This window comes from Salvelinus sp. IW2-2015, linkage group LG32 (genome assembly GCF_002910315.2).
Source record: "Salvelinus sp. IW2-2015 linkage group LG32, ASM291031v2, whole genome shotgun sequence".
Lineage (NCBI taxonomy): Eukaryota > Metazoa > Chordata > Actinopteri > Salmoniformes > Salmonidae > Salvelinus > Salvelinus sp. IW2-2015.
The window spans coordinates 25,153,505-25,168,617 of NC_036871.1; the positions used below are offsets into that span (position 1 = coordinate 25,153,505).

At 42.6% G+C, this 15,113-nt stretch overlaps 1 protein-coding gene across 6 annotated transcripts; it reads right to left on the reverse strand.

Moving 5' to 3' along the window:
* Positions 1 to 1,004: 1,004 nt before the first annotated feature.
* On the reverse strand, positions 1,005 to 14,165 carry LOC111956857 (BTB/POZ domain-containing protein KCTD1). 6 transcript variants are annotated; one of them, XM_023977526.2, is made up of 7 exons: positions 13,805 to 14,162; positions 13,549 to 13,624; positions 12,759 to 12,908; positions 7,873 to 8,051; positions 6,585 to 6,729; positions 5,406 to 5,711; positions 1,005 to 2,451 (listed from the first exon to the last, which is right to left on the reverse strand). In XM_023977526.2, the coding sequence occupies exons 3-7, from the start codon at positions 12,786 to 12,788 to the stop codon at positions 2,287 to 2,289; spliced, it is 825 nt and encodes a 274-aa protein (XP_023833294.1). In that variant the 5' UTR covers positions 12,789 to 12,908; positions 13,549 to 13,624; positions 13,805 to 14,162; the 3' UTR covers positions 1,005 to 2,286. The 6 variants fall into 6 exon arrangements, with proteins under 6 accessions (XP_023833294.1, XP_070292701.1, XP_023833293.1 ...); XM_070436600.1 differs by lacking the exon at positions 12,759 to 12,908 and having other exon boundaries at positions 13,805 to 14,165; XM_023977525.2 differs by having other exon boundaries at positions 13,549 to 14,162.
* Between the last annotated feature and the right edge of the window lie 948 nt (positions 14,166 to 15,113).

Consider the following 15,113-nt stretch of genomic DNA (forward strand, 5'->3'; position numbering starts at 1 on the left):
GGGTGCATTGCATGGCGTCGTTGCCAGAGATATTATAGAAAGGATATAGGAATCCAATGAATGAAGGAACATATAAACGCCCCAACCAGCACTGTCAACCAATCGTGTTCACGTGGTCATGCCGCGTCATGCGGTTGCTAAACTAATCGTCACGCAATCCCTTCTCTAAATCAGTGTGTCGAGAAAAGTGACTATTTTCATCGAAAGTACACAATGTCACGATTTTAAAGCTATACAATATTACGATTCTAAAGCTATACAATATTACAGATAGCAAGTTAGTCTCACATGTCGGAAAAGCTTTGTGATGTTGAACTTCTTATTGACGAAATATGTGCTCATGTTGGGTATTTTAGCTAGCGCCCAATAGACTCCCGTTCACTCCTTGAAGGAGAGCCCTCCTTGTCCTAGAATCGTCCAGAATGCACCATTGACGTAGCATGGGCAGCGTTTCCCAATCTCCTCAAAAGTATATCTGCCATTGCAAATGTCAGACTCCAGTCTGTTAATCACGTCGATCTGCAGGTTGAACATGGTGAGATTGTAGACACCTAAATTGATAGTTTGTTTAGGCAATTTTACAGCTAACTAGCTACTTTACATGCTGATATGGTCTTTGGTATTATTGTGTTTAGCTACGTTTGCTAGCTACCTCGCTAGCCAGCACGCCCGTTGACAGAGCATTGCATTGTGGATTATTTAGTTGACTTGAGCTGCAACAGTTTTCTAAAATTATTTTCCATGTAGCTACCAAACTTATAACACCAAAATTAAACATATGACCACAAAAAATACATGTTCTCAGTGTTATTCAACACTATATTAAAGGAATATCCTTTAAGGGTGTGTGGAATTGATGAAATGCAAAGCAACAATCGATTTTTGTTGGCCTGGTTGTGTTGAACATACAACAAGAACCAACACCTATTCCATTATATCATGTACTATGATAAACACTCTACTCTCTCTGTTAGCACCATAACACACAATGGATCAGCCATCAGTACAACTTCAGTTGAAGATTTATTTCACATTTTAGTGCTACATTCCTCTTTACTCAAATCTAGGGAGCGTAGGTAGATCACGTTAGAAATAGTTTATGATAATCAAACTTCACATCAATGGCCTAAGAATAAATCTTAAATTTGGGTCTTATACTATAAGCCTGATCTGTTCAGTCATTTATGAGGCAACATTATGCCAGTTAAAAAGGTGTCCATTTCAATGTAAAAAACAAAACATACAATGGCAAATATCATTTACAGTAGGTCACTCAATAGGATTTTGAGGCTCCTCTGAATTAATCACCTCTGTTCTCTAGGTTTAGTACCCAAAACAGAGGCAATGCAGGGACATTTCTTATAATAATTTACTTAATCATTTTCATTTAGTGAGTATAGAATGGTCTATGACATAAAATATTGATAATACTAATGTGAACTATATTTCATATTATAAAATCCAATAAGGTAACTTTGATTAAAGTAAAAACACTTCATTTCTATGTATCACGATACTTATCATCCTGTGTGAATAAGAGTGTGGATAATGTTTCATTCAGTTCTGTTAAAAATAATGGTGTTTATGCTAACCAAGATCTTCTCACAACACCATGATGTATAGCACTGTTTGTCTGCCTCTAGCAACACAGTGAACGTTTTTATAGTATGGGAGAACAATTCGACTTGGTAAATATGCCAATGGGTAAATAAAAACTGCAAATCACTAGTGAATGGCYTTGCACTACATGTGCGATCAAACCATTTACATTTTGTACGGTCTTAATCATGGAAATCATATCTAACCTAATGTAGGTTCAAAGTTTTAAAACAAACTTTATTTGGGGACCCTGGGAAAGTATTAATCCTTTTTTATATATTTTGATGGGGCGGGGCATGAACAATCACAAATATCCTTGAGATATCAACTTATCAAAATGTTCTGTATCTTCTTATGGCAAAAAAAAAAAAACTCCCGTCGCACCTTGGTCACTCTTTCTCTGTGGTTCTTCAAGTAAAAAAAATGTTTAATGACAAACAAAACGATAAAGCTGCATTCGCGTGCTAGTCGGAGCTAGGAAACTCAGACATTTCCGACATGCAAAGTGGTTGTAATTATACACGTGCCACGTTCAACCAGTTAGCAAGTAGTAGATTTCAGAGTTACCTAGTACTAATTAGCATACGAGTGCAGTATTATACCCAGAATCCACAGAGCTCTGCTGCGTCCCATCTAGTGCTTGGCTGCCACCGGAAAAAAGTCTAGCGCCCCAGGTGTCTGGGAGGTCTAGTCCAGCTGCTCCTGTTTTATACGGTTTGAGTTAGGCCCTCCTCGCTGGCCTGCCCTCCTCAGTTCCCTCCTCAGGACGTACTCGCTGAACTGGGATGAGTCCACGCCCCCTCCGCAGGAYCCGGCGATCTCAAAGCCACGCTGCTGCAGACGCTCCAATACCTGGTGGACACAAGGAGAGAAGGGGTGTTGAGGTAACATGATAGCTTACACTGTTTAGATATTACACACAGATACATTTAGCTGTCCTGAAGAGAAGGGAGAGAGATGATGAGAAACACACGTTTTTTCCCGTCACACAGAGAACCAATGCTCTGAACATCATGTTAGAGCAGGTAGTATTAAGTAGTTATAAACAAACTCAGTGACAATGTGTGCCCAAGTCTAGCACAAGAGAAAGGGAGTGGCATTAGAGATGATAGAACCGAGAATATAGAAAAATAATAATGACAAGATAAATTAATGGATATACATTACCGCTCAAAAGTTTGYGATCACTTAGAAATGTCCTTGTTTTTGAAAGGAAAGCATATTTTTTTTGTCCATTAAAATAACATAAAATTGATCAGAAATACAGTGGAGACATTGTTAATGTTGTAAATGACTATCGTAGCTGGAAATGGCAGATTTCCATTTCTAAACTCAGCCAAAAAATAAACATCCCTTTTTCAGGACCCTGTCTTTAAAAAATAATTCTTAAAAATCCAAATAACTTCACAGATCTTCATTGTAAAATGGTTTAAACACTGTTTACCATGCTTGTTCAATAAAGCATAAACATGCACCTGTGGAACAGTCGTTAAGACACTTACAGCTTACAGACAGWWGGCAGTTAAGGTCACAGTTATGAAAACTTAGGACACTGAAGAGGCCTTTCTACGGACTCTGAAAAACACCAAAAGAAAGATGCCCAGGGTCCCTGCTCATCTGTGTGAACGTGCCTTAGGCATGCTGCAAGGAGGCATGAGGATTGCAGACGTGGCCAGGGCTATAAATTGTAATGTCCATACTGTGAGACACCTAAGACCGCGCTAAAGGGAGACAGGACGGACAGCTGATCGTCCTCGCAGTGGCAGGCCACGTGTAACAACACATGCACAGGATCGGTACATCCAGACTGTTCGCAATAGGCTGAGAGAGGCTGGACTGAGGGCCTGTAGGCCTGTTGTAAGGCAGGTCYTCACCAGACAGACATCACCAGCAATGTTGTCACCTATGGCACAAACCATAGGTGGACCAGACAGCTGGACCAGACAGGACTGTCAAAAAGTGCTCTTCACTGATGAGTCACGGTTTGGTCTCACCAGGGGTGATGGTCAGATTTGCGTTTATCATTGAAGGAATGACCGTTACACCGAGGTCTGTACTCTGGAGCAGGATCGGTTTGGAGGTGGAGGGTCCGCCATGGTCTGGGGYGGTGTGTCACAGCATCATCGGACTGAGCTTGTCGTCAATGCAGGCAATCTCAACGCTGTGCGTTACAGGGAAGACGTCGTCCTCCCCCCTCATGTGGTACTCATCCTGACATGACCCTCCAGCATGACAATGCCACCAGCCATACAGCTCGTTCTGTGCGTGATTTCCTGCAAGACAGGAATGTCAGTGTTCTGCCATGGCCAGCGAAGAGCCCGGATCTCAATCCCATTGAGCACGTCTAGGACCTGTTGAATAGGAGGGTGAGGGCTAGGGCCATTCCCCCCAGAAATGTCCGAGAACTTGCAGGTGCCTTGGTGGAAGAGTGGGGTAACATCTCACAGCAAGAACTGGCAAATCTGGTGCTGTCCATGAGGAGCTGCACTGCAGTACTTAATGCAGCTGGTGGCCAAAACAGATATTGAATGTTACTTTTGATTTTGACCCCCCTTTGTTCAGGGACACATTATTACATTTATGTTAGTCACATGTCTGTGGAACTTGTTCAGTTTATGTCTCAGTTGTTGAATATTATGGTCATACAAATATTTACACATGTTAAGTTTGCTGAAAATAAACGCAGTTGACAGTGAGAGGACGTTTCTTTTTTTGCTGAGTTTACATAGGCGTACAGAGGCTCATTATCAGCAACCATCACTCCTGTGTTCCAATGGCACGTTGTGTTAGCTAATCCAAGTTTATCATTTTAAAAGGCTAATTGATCATTAGAAAACCAATCTGCAATTATGTTAGCGCAGCTGAAAACTGTTGTTCTGATTAAAGCAGCAGTAAAACCTGCCTTCTTTAGACTAGTTGAGTATCTGGAGCATCAGCATTTGTGGGTTTGATTACAGGCTCAAAATGGCCAGAAACAAAGACCTTTCTTCTGAAACTCATCAGTCTATTCTTGTTCTGAGAAATGAAGGCTATTCCATGTGAGAAATTGCCAAGAAGCTGAAGATCTGTGCGTCTCTGCGCGTGCTTGCGTCTCTGCGCGTGCGTGGATTTGTCCCTGATCCTGCAGGCTTGCAGACATCTACAGACGTGTCCGGAGGGCACCAGGATCACATTCCATCAAAGAGGCCCCAGGGAGCAGTAGGGCTTTTCTTTCTCTCGGTGCCACTTGGTTCAGTGTGGGCTGCTCAGCACGCCCTTCTCTCCCTCTGCCCCAGGCCAGAGCCCCGCCAGAACTACAAAAGGTCCCCCCACTGCTGGCAGTCCCCCTCCCCACACACACCCTGCCTCCATTAGGCCCAGATACAGCACCCACCGCCAGCGTGCTTTAATAACCAAACAGAATTATGGGCCCTGCCTCAGGACAACCTGCCAGGGAGCTGAATGGAGCTCTCTCGCCACCTCTCTCTCTGTCCCTCTCTGTCTTGGTCCCTCTCTCCACTGCATCCACTTGAGTGGTTTGTGTATGAGAGAAAAGCTCCTGCAATATACAGTAAGGATGAGGAAACKTTGTCCTACATATTTAATAATGTCTCTGTGCTTTCATTTATTGATGCATCTCTGACTGAGACGATGGTTTCATCATAACTGATGAACATTTGTATCCAGCCTACTATACAACATCCATATTGGGTGAACATGAGTCTCCTTATCAAATCAAAGTTTATTTGTCACGTGTGCCGAATACAACAGGTGTAGTAGACCTTATAGTGGCCATGCCACGCGTGTCTGGTGTCTTCAGCCCTCACCTGGACGGAGTTAAGGTGGCAGTATCCATTGAGCGGGAAGCGGATTACATGTGTGGAGTCGTGGTTCCAGCCTGCGTTGACGGAGTTGCACATGACGTCGCCAATCTCTGGGAACACGTCCTCAATGAGGGCTTTGTCTCCGCTCAGCGTGATCCTCTCTCCCAGGTCGGGTGCCACGCGTACCACCAGGCATTCGCAGGGGCGTGACACCCGGGCCAGGTCGCGGTCCTGGCGCCATCGCTCCAGCTCGGCCAGCATGGGCTGCAGCTGGAAGTACCGGGCCTCCTCGTACAGCAGGCTGTAGTCCTGCAGGGGGCAGCACAGAGGAGACGGGTCAGTGAGGATAGGACAAGTCAAGCTGAAGCAAAGGATGTCTCAATACTGTATTATGGCTTTCTTATCTCCTTTCCTCGGGTCTCATTTCTTTCATATGGGTGAAATAACTATTGGTTCCCAACACAATGCCTCCCCTTCTATACCCTAGTAAAATAAATAGCCAACACAGAGGATGCTGGAAGAGTTCCATCAACCATAACAGGAATGAGAACAAACATGAATAATAGACATTCATACGAACAAACTGTGTGAAGACCAGGCAGGTATCTAGGCTACCAAAAAAAACACTGAGGCCTTGTGGGATATCTTACCCATAGGACCGAGGGGCTTTTCAATTTGACTCCTCAGTGTCACATCTGCACATTTGTCAGGGTGAATTTGGCCTCGGTCTGAACTTGGGCTAGTCTTTGCTTATTTTAGCTGATATCCTTTCCCCCTGATTGAGTCACTGTGTGGACAGTCCATCAGATAATGTGATTATTTGTTTTCTCTGRGGGCAAGTTTGTAATTAAGGGCTAAATGACGCAAAAAGCTAGCAAACAGAATACAAATGTGTCACAGTGAGGATGAGTGATTCTTCTGGACACTCAGTACAGAACATACTACTGCAAAACTAAGGTCTCTAACACCTGATGTTTTAAGATTACTTTATCTAGAAACACAGGTATAAAAATAAAAGACTTTCAGAACTTGTAACTCCACACAGTATGTAATCTGTCAGCACCAATCCTAGGGAGACCAAGTACTGAGSGTTGCCCATGACTAAGGTGTCCACTTTTTTCCCCTGAACGTTTGGGGACTAGTGATGGCTAGCTGATTGATTGCAGTGGAAGGGACACTCACTTTGAAGTCGTCTGGGATGAGGAGCTTAGAGATCCTGAGGAAGTTGAGTATGTAGCGGAACATGTGTCCATCCCTGTCTATGAAGTAGTGCTGCTTCAGACTGTCCAACACTATGGGCTCTGTGCCATCGAAGAGACGTCCGATTCTAGAGGAAGAGAAAGAAAAGCCAGAGACAGTTATTTGTTTTCCATCAATATAGCATTTGTTATAGGGCCAAACAAACTACGGCTACTGTTGAGTTGAGCTATACATTTTGAATTGACAGTACACCAGGTGTGGTTTTGAGCACAGGGAAATATCACCTAATATGGCTACAGGACAGTGACTCATGTGCAGATTCTATGACTCACTGGATGTGGGTGAGCTCAGGAGTGTTTGATTTCTTTCACACCTTTGTTGAGTGATGCACACATTACTCTGCTCCATGCAGAGAAAGAGAGTGGGAGAGATATAGGGAGGGAGGGAGGGAGAAAAACAGAGCGCACGCGGAAGAAACAGACAGAAAGAGAGGAAGAGGGACAAACAGACAGAGAATGAGGGAAATAGAATGGGAGAAATAAATATAGAAATGAAGCGGCATGGATGAGATGAGAGCTATGCTGTGGTCTGATGGAGGGGTCAGGGCCAGCTGGTAGAGAGGTGCCCGAGGCAGGATGGCGCCCCGGGGGCCCGGCCTCAGGCTGCAGTGGCCCTCCTGCCTCCAGATGGCCCCGTGCCCTTTGGCCCTTTACTGCTGCTGGGACATCTGTCAGAATAACTGAGATGCTTTTGTCTGCAGTTTGGACTTTTGAGCCCTGCAAATGTTTACTGCTCAAAATAACTCTGGGGCAATCTTGAAAAAAGATGGCCATTTTGTATTTGGTATTGCGTGGAAATATTGTGATGATGCATAGTAATCAGGGTATTGTAGAATAGCCTTAATAATCATATGAGTTTGAATGTGAAAAAGTGTAATATCAAGCCCTGTGTTCAAATCCAATCTTTCCCACCTCATTCATCCATTTGAGTGCTGAATCATTGTGATTGGGTAAACTTTGACTTCTGAGTTGTCAAATTATGACATTATGCAGTCAGAGAGCTAATCCAGATAAACACGGCTGACATGATGGGCTAGGCTCATCATCTCACTTTCAACCTCTGAATCATCCCAAACCCCCTCTAAAGCCACATACGAAGGTCATAGATGAAAACACTGGCGTTTTGTACCTACAGGTACCAAAACAAAGACATACGTTTAGTAATTTGCAATTGAGGAACTGCATTAATAGGAGTGGTCACATGCGCTTACCTGGACTCTGGGTACTTGGTTAACGTGGCCAGACTGCTGGTGTACATGTGTCCGCCCACGTCAATGTGCACAGGGGCATTGGACTTGGTGAGCTGGGCAGCCGTCGGGATGCCCTGGTTACTCAAGGGGGATGCTGGTGATCTGGTGATCATGGGCCTGGACATGCTGGAACGGTTATCCTAGCACAAATGAATGATTATCAACAAATAACTATCAATATGGTGGACAGCACAGACTGAAAAGTCAAGCCATGAAAATGATGTTTATAATATGGATGTAAATATGTATTTTTCCATTGGTAAATGTGCACCAGTTAAAAACATTGCAGGACTGATTGGCCAGACAATATTCTCCTCATCTTTCTGAAAAAATGGTTAAATAGTTGGCTAAGGTCCAACTCTTCAGTTCTGTCAGGACTGAGAGAATAGAGGTCTCTGAGTTACACTAGCATGGCATTTCCTGACCTTGACTTGAATGTTACCAACCACACCCCCCCATATCTGTTGGGTATAATCATCTCCCAAAGCCAAATTCATTTCGAACAGCAATTTCACACACACACACTGTAAAAGAGCAATAGTCGGTCTAGATTTGAATAATGTAATAAGATTTAGAAGAAACGTTCCCTGCTAACCTAAAAACACAAKTAGCTGGCAATATCTCTAATGGCACACATAACAAATTGAGTTTCTCAACCACAAGTTCCAAGACCCTCCTCTGAACCAATAAGAAAAGAGGTCCATCTCTACACAATATGAAAACAATGTCATTGGATGGAGAAATGTAATGTTATATATTTTTTTTATTAAGTAGTAATTACACAGGGATGTGCAAAATAGAAGAAAGAAAATCGAGATTAAATCTAAAATTATATTTGCTCTGCTGAATCGATTTTATCAATGTGGGAAAATACATAAGACAATTTGGCATTGATGATATTCACATCAAATAAATATCCAACAACTTCCACTATTGGTGGGTAGGCASTAGGAAGTAGACATCAAACAAAGCCCCTACAATGAAGTGCAACCATGTCACGTCGCAGGTAACTTGACCATAGTTTGCTGAAACGAATTGGCCTAAATCTCCGTTAGCCTACCTGCGCTGACAAAACTGTGGATGGTGAGGAAGACACAGAATGATCATTCTGCTTCAGTGATGCTGCAGGTAAGGGGTCGCCTCTTGAGTACATGAACGGAGGGACCCCGCATTCCGCCGTTCGCATTGAGATTCGTTTCAGGGACGCGTGTACTACGGACTCATCCAAAGAACTGATTGGACGCGGGCGCTTTCTCGTTTTCTGATGCGTTAAATCCATGATATCCGTTGCGTCCATTATCAAACCTGGCGCACGAAAAACAGGCTTCAAGTTGGAGATGCTGTGTTTCCACCTGCAGACTCCGGAGATGCGTTAATGGGTGACAGCAGTACACACAAGAGCGATGCTGTGGCAGTCACTGCAGCTTTTGCAATGGTGTATGGATAAGTCAAAGCCCCGGACAACATTAGCATTCTAGTGCCTCGGGGTTTCTTAAGGTTGTCGCTGTTTTAAAAGCAGGTATTGTCGCATTTACTGCATGTCTGCTAAAAGGTGTAGCATATCCCCTAAATCGGACACCAGATTCAACATTGGACCTCCCCAAAACCACGACGCATACCTTGATTTGCGCCGTTGCCTTTGCCCTTTCTATTCCTCACCCTCCATTTCCTCCAGTCATCATTTGTTCCAGCTGCCTCTCAAGCACTAACAAAGGCTGTACATTACTTTTCCATCTAGCCTGAAATCAGAAACTAAACCTTCTCCGGAAGTCTGGCAACAAGTCCTTGGTGAAAATACAAAGCTCACAGTAACACTAACAGTGCAGAGTATTCAGTGACTAACCAAATGACATCAAAACACAGCAGATACCAGTTTGTTTTTTGTTCGAGACAGATATATATATCTATATATAAACAGGCACACACACTAGCCTCCAGGGTGCTTTGGCAACCCTGGATGAACGCTTGACCTTTCCACAGACCCTTTTAGTCTGTAGCACACCATCTAAAAGACCTGTTTACTCACATAGTATTCTCCCAGAACAATGGGCCATATTCAGGAGGGCTGTTAAGATTGTGGTGGAGATTAAGAGCAAATGAAAACAGTGACCCTCCCACCCATTTTACATAAACTAGCAGGATCCTGATGTGTCACTGTTGTGGATACATTTCTACTTTCTTTCACACTGGCGTGTCTGTGATGGGGTTTTCTTTAGTCTCATCTTATTAATACTTATGTGCAGGTGCCCTTCTTGCATGTAGTCAGGTACCTACCATTCTCACACAGCCCAAAAAACAGCTCCCTGTATAAAGCATTATGGTTTTGGTATATACCAGAAAAATGCAGACTTCAAAGTCACTTCTAGACCTAATCTAAATGGCCAATCAGAGAGACACAGGCAATGACAATTTCACTTTCAAAAAGAGGTATAAAACATGTCCAAAGATGAACAGATCATATGATACCTTTGAATCCACAACATCAGACCTCTTATTGTAGTGTATACCAAACAGAATCTCAAAAAACATTGCATGTTAGATTCATGTTGGAAGTATTGGTGTTTACGACTACACTCTCCTGGGTTAGTTTCCCCAAAACATTCAGGAAATCCAATCCACTCATTTAAAATAAGTTAAAATTGAATAAATTAATTAAAAACAACCGCAACTGGCATTAAAACATCCATGTTTTTACTTCTCAGTTTTGGCAGTGTGGGTGTCACACCTAGATACCCAATTAGCAATTAAGCCTGCCTTTGAGTGCAGGCCTCCACTGTGGTGTGTGATCCTGCCCTGATTTGCATGCAGTTCGTTTGTGCACGAGCTGATAAGCGCAGGCAGCCAGCCGCCATGCATAGTTTTAAAATTCAACTCCAGAATCCCTCTCGCAGAAGGCAGAGGGGCCCGCGGGGTGAACAAAGAGGAAATCACACGGCCGCTCTTCAAAAGGGGGACCTGTGTAAGACAGCCAGCAAAGTGCGTGGGATCACACTCAGAATGCAGGTAATTTGTTTCCCGACTAATTTGTGGGAGATGGTGTGTGTGGAGAAAGTAAGTCCTGTRAACCAGCTCACTGGAATTGGCTTTCCTCAAAGCCTCATCATCATGAAAGTGGATGGAGTGGAGAATCTGCTAAGAATCATGAATGTGTGTGTGTGCACGCGCCATGGAGCAAGGGAGATAGAAAGGGAGCATAGGTCTGAGTACTTGTAGCACAACCACTTCATCCCAACTCAAATTAAAACCATGTCCTGTGCATTCTTTCTCAGGTTGACTACTCCTACCTTCAAACAGTCGGAGCACCCTTCAACCCATATAGTACAAATCTAAAACATGTCTACCGTGGCATGGACCACCAGTAGGATTATGCGTAGCTATAACCCAGAATACTGAGGTGGTAAGATCATCAGTAGAACCTGACAAGCAACACAATGCAAAGCACCGCAATAACACGGATTCCACGATGGCGCAATGCTATGTGTGGCCTGACACACTACACCCATTCCCTACACCCATTTCATCCCTTTTCCTTTCAGAACTGCTGCAGTCAGTCTTCCCACCTGTTGCCATTTTGAATAATCTAGGCCAACCACATAACTATGTGTATACAAAACACATGCTCTAACCTTTGTTAGTGGTTCAATGTTCCCTTGCTACACAAGTAACCAGCATTTATACTGCAAGAACACGCTAAACAAATGTAGAATTGCTGTCGCAAGTGACTTGCTTGTTTATCCTAGTCTGGTGTAATTGTGTTGACCGCATCCACACCCCAACCTGTTCAAACAAATCTGTAGTTGGCACAATGGATCAACGCTTTTGTTGTCGGACTGCACTCTGTTCCGGTGTTCAGTTTTCAACAAATACTTTACATGGTGTGTGTGGAACAAACATTGTTAACAATGTAATAAGGCTGAATGCACAAGAAGGAATATCGTAGGATCTTTTACCTCCCATCAAGTCCTAAAAATGTTAAACATGTAATAATCCAATAATGGGTGTAGCATCAGCCCTTTAAGAAGCCCTTATTTCCCATAGTGCAACTGTACCTTGTAATTTAGAACACTTTATGCACTTGGTGTAAATGGCCTGATTGGAAATGCCAAGTCACAGGTAGTCAAGTGTTTACAGGATGACAGTTGTCCACTTTTTTGCCTATGGCCATTTTTAAAAAAGGTGCCCATTGTACATTTGGAGCTCCTCTCAGGTGTGACAAGAAGTGAAGCACATTACTCAAGTAGTAACTACATGGAAATGCATTTCATTTACTAGAAGAGGAAAAATGCTGAATGCTAACATGACTTATTGATATAGTTCTAATTGGGGATCCAAATCATAACCATGTCTGTTTACTTCTAAATTCTGTAAATAAGTGGACACTATAAAATGCAATGTGAGACATTGTGCCCTTTTAAGCAGATGCCAATGTGCTCGTCATTACAGCGCCCTCCAGTGAACGCTCCTACAGCCACGCATTTTACTCAAAAGTAAGGAATAGGAATACTTCACTGTTCCAACATCTGCGCGCGTTTTACTTTCTGGCATTAAAAGGTTGAGAATATTATTTTGTTACGTAATCACATGCATTGCACCAGTGTGTCTTGGTTAGAATGAGATAATTACATAGCGGGTGTCATAAAGGAGCACATAAACATCTGTGTAAACTTGTAGGATAACCGTACAAATCTGTTACCAGCAGCCTGTATACAGTTGGATTTAGATTGGCAAATGGCAAGTAGAGGTTCAAAGTTGCATTAGTGTGTTCATTGTGTCCATATATCATACTAGCAGGCTAATTTATTACAAAAACAATTTAAAATGTGAATTTGTACACTGATAATACTAACCATATATATCATGTTTTGTCTCCATAACATCACAGCTACAAAGATGCAAACATAGATCCAGACTTCCGCCCGGGAGTTTAATTATTTGCAGTGGCGCGTCTGTACCGTGGAATTCCCTGCGCACGGGTATAGGTCAGCCCCGCAAGAGATCTATATGGGAAGCAAAAGGAAAATACTGTAGCCTACATTTTGTCTTGGCTTACATAGATAGGGTTCTCGTTACAAAATGATGGCGAATACAATGAGATTATTCACAGAATCTGCATTGACGTGTGTTGAATAGGTACGTCCTGTCTTACAAAATAAGAAATCCCCTCCGGCAAAATTACTCCACAATGGCGTCTTTCATTAGCCAGATCTGGGGCAYTCAGGAAATGAAACTGGTTTAGGACAAACGAATATAGGAAAAGCCTGTATGAAATGCCTAAACTCGGTTCGTAATAAGAGTGTGACAAGAAGTCCGACGGGGAAAACGGAGACGATAATGTGTTTGGGGCTGAAGTAGGCGAATGCGCCAGGAGCGAATTCACACGGGCGGATAGCTATGGTTTTTGCTCAACGAAGGTCGTACAATTCGGTGAAAATACAAATAAGCATTTGAAGCCAGTCGTCGGCACTTTAACAAACATACAGTTGTTAAACACCGAACAATATCCAGGAAGTGGTTAAATATTTTTTGTTAGAACTATGGTGCTCATCGCCTGGCACATGCGTAAAAGCGGCTGCGCCTTGAATGTCCCAGTCAAACCAGCCTCGGAAATATTAGCAAACCAAATAATTCTCTGCTTACCTGAAACATGGATGGGCATAAAGTATCTTTTTGAGAACCCTTTCCCTCCGATTTCGCCTGCGAGCTGCTTCCCTTCCTACACCGGTGAGAAATGCAATAGCTTGGCTAAGGTAGACAGAACAAAATACAGAGAGTACTTGCTCCAGGGCTCCGAAACCCCTCAAGGCAAAGATCAGGATACAATTAGCTCATGTCTCTATCCCAGTCTAAACCAATCTCCACAATAAAACTCCGAGCTAAAGAGCAGATCACTTACAGCACTGCGTCGGCCTTTCTGGAAATTGTATTTTATATTTCTTCATAAAATCGTATAAAGATATCTTGCTATTTTTTCGGCATACAACATCCTCGCCCATTGCCTTCCTCTCGCACAGAAAAGCAGATTTTAATCGTTATGATTAGTTTTGATGTAACATTCCCGCGGGCGATTTCTGTAAATGGATGAAGTGTTTCTTTGCCAGGGAGGAAAAGCAGCAGCAGATGATAATTATATAGATTGTTGGTTGAGTCTTTTTTCTTTTTTTTCTTCCAAACGTGTCGTCTAAGATATGGAGCTCAACTATAAATGGACACAGCATGTGCATCACACAACTAGTTGATTACAATCAACTTTTTTAAATCGATGGATTCTAATGGAAAATCGACACTTCCTTTTATTATTATTATTTCTTTGGCCAACCTCCCAAATGACGTAGTTATATAAATAAGCACTTGCAGCCTGCTTTGCCCCAATCAAGTATGAATCAGCGCCTGGGGCTGATGCACGAGCTCATTTCAAACGTTCAACCATGCATAATTTCAGGAAGATTGAGGCTCTTAAGCTTTTAGTATCAAACTGCGGGATATTGACAGCAAAGGGCATTGTGCCATCTGAGTGAAGTTCTTGCTTTCATTGATTTATATATATATAATGCAGAACATGACATTTTTACATTACCTGGATGTACAATCATTTTAATTATATCCTTATCTTTGACATGGCTTTTCCCTATAACAGAGGCACATGCCAGATATAACTTATTCACCCTACATTTTAGTATGAGAGAACCCCATCTACTGCATAGACATTAACACCAGTGTTGACACCCCCCCTTTACAAATAAGCACAATAATAAAATAAAAATGATTCCATCCTCTCTCTCGCCCCCTGCTGTTAAAAGCACTAGTTGCTCTGAATGGGGAATACAAGGATCTCACGTTTATGCAAATATATTCACCATCGTAGGTTTCAGAATAATATGCAGTTAATTTCTCCATAACTGCAGCAGAAGTTTCTAATGATGTTGATGTTCATCTGCTGTGTCTGTCCTTCCTGGACTAAGCTATTCAAAACTCTAATGAGAAGAAAGGATGAATACAGTTGTGTAGCTAGTGCTTGACACATCATGACTGAAAGTCATAGGAATAGTATTGCTTGAAGATAGATATATTTCTGTTAAAGCATGTGCCTTTTAAGTAAACATTTTCCATGTACTCAAACATAGCTAGATGTGAACATCATATCATTGGGTTGTTCCACCTCAAAAGCACAAAAAATAGGATTTGACACCCACCATCTCAGATTG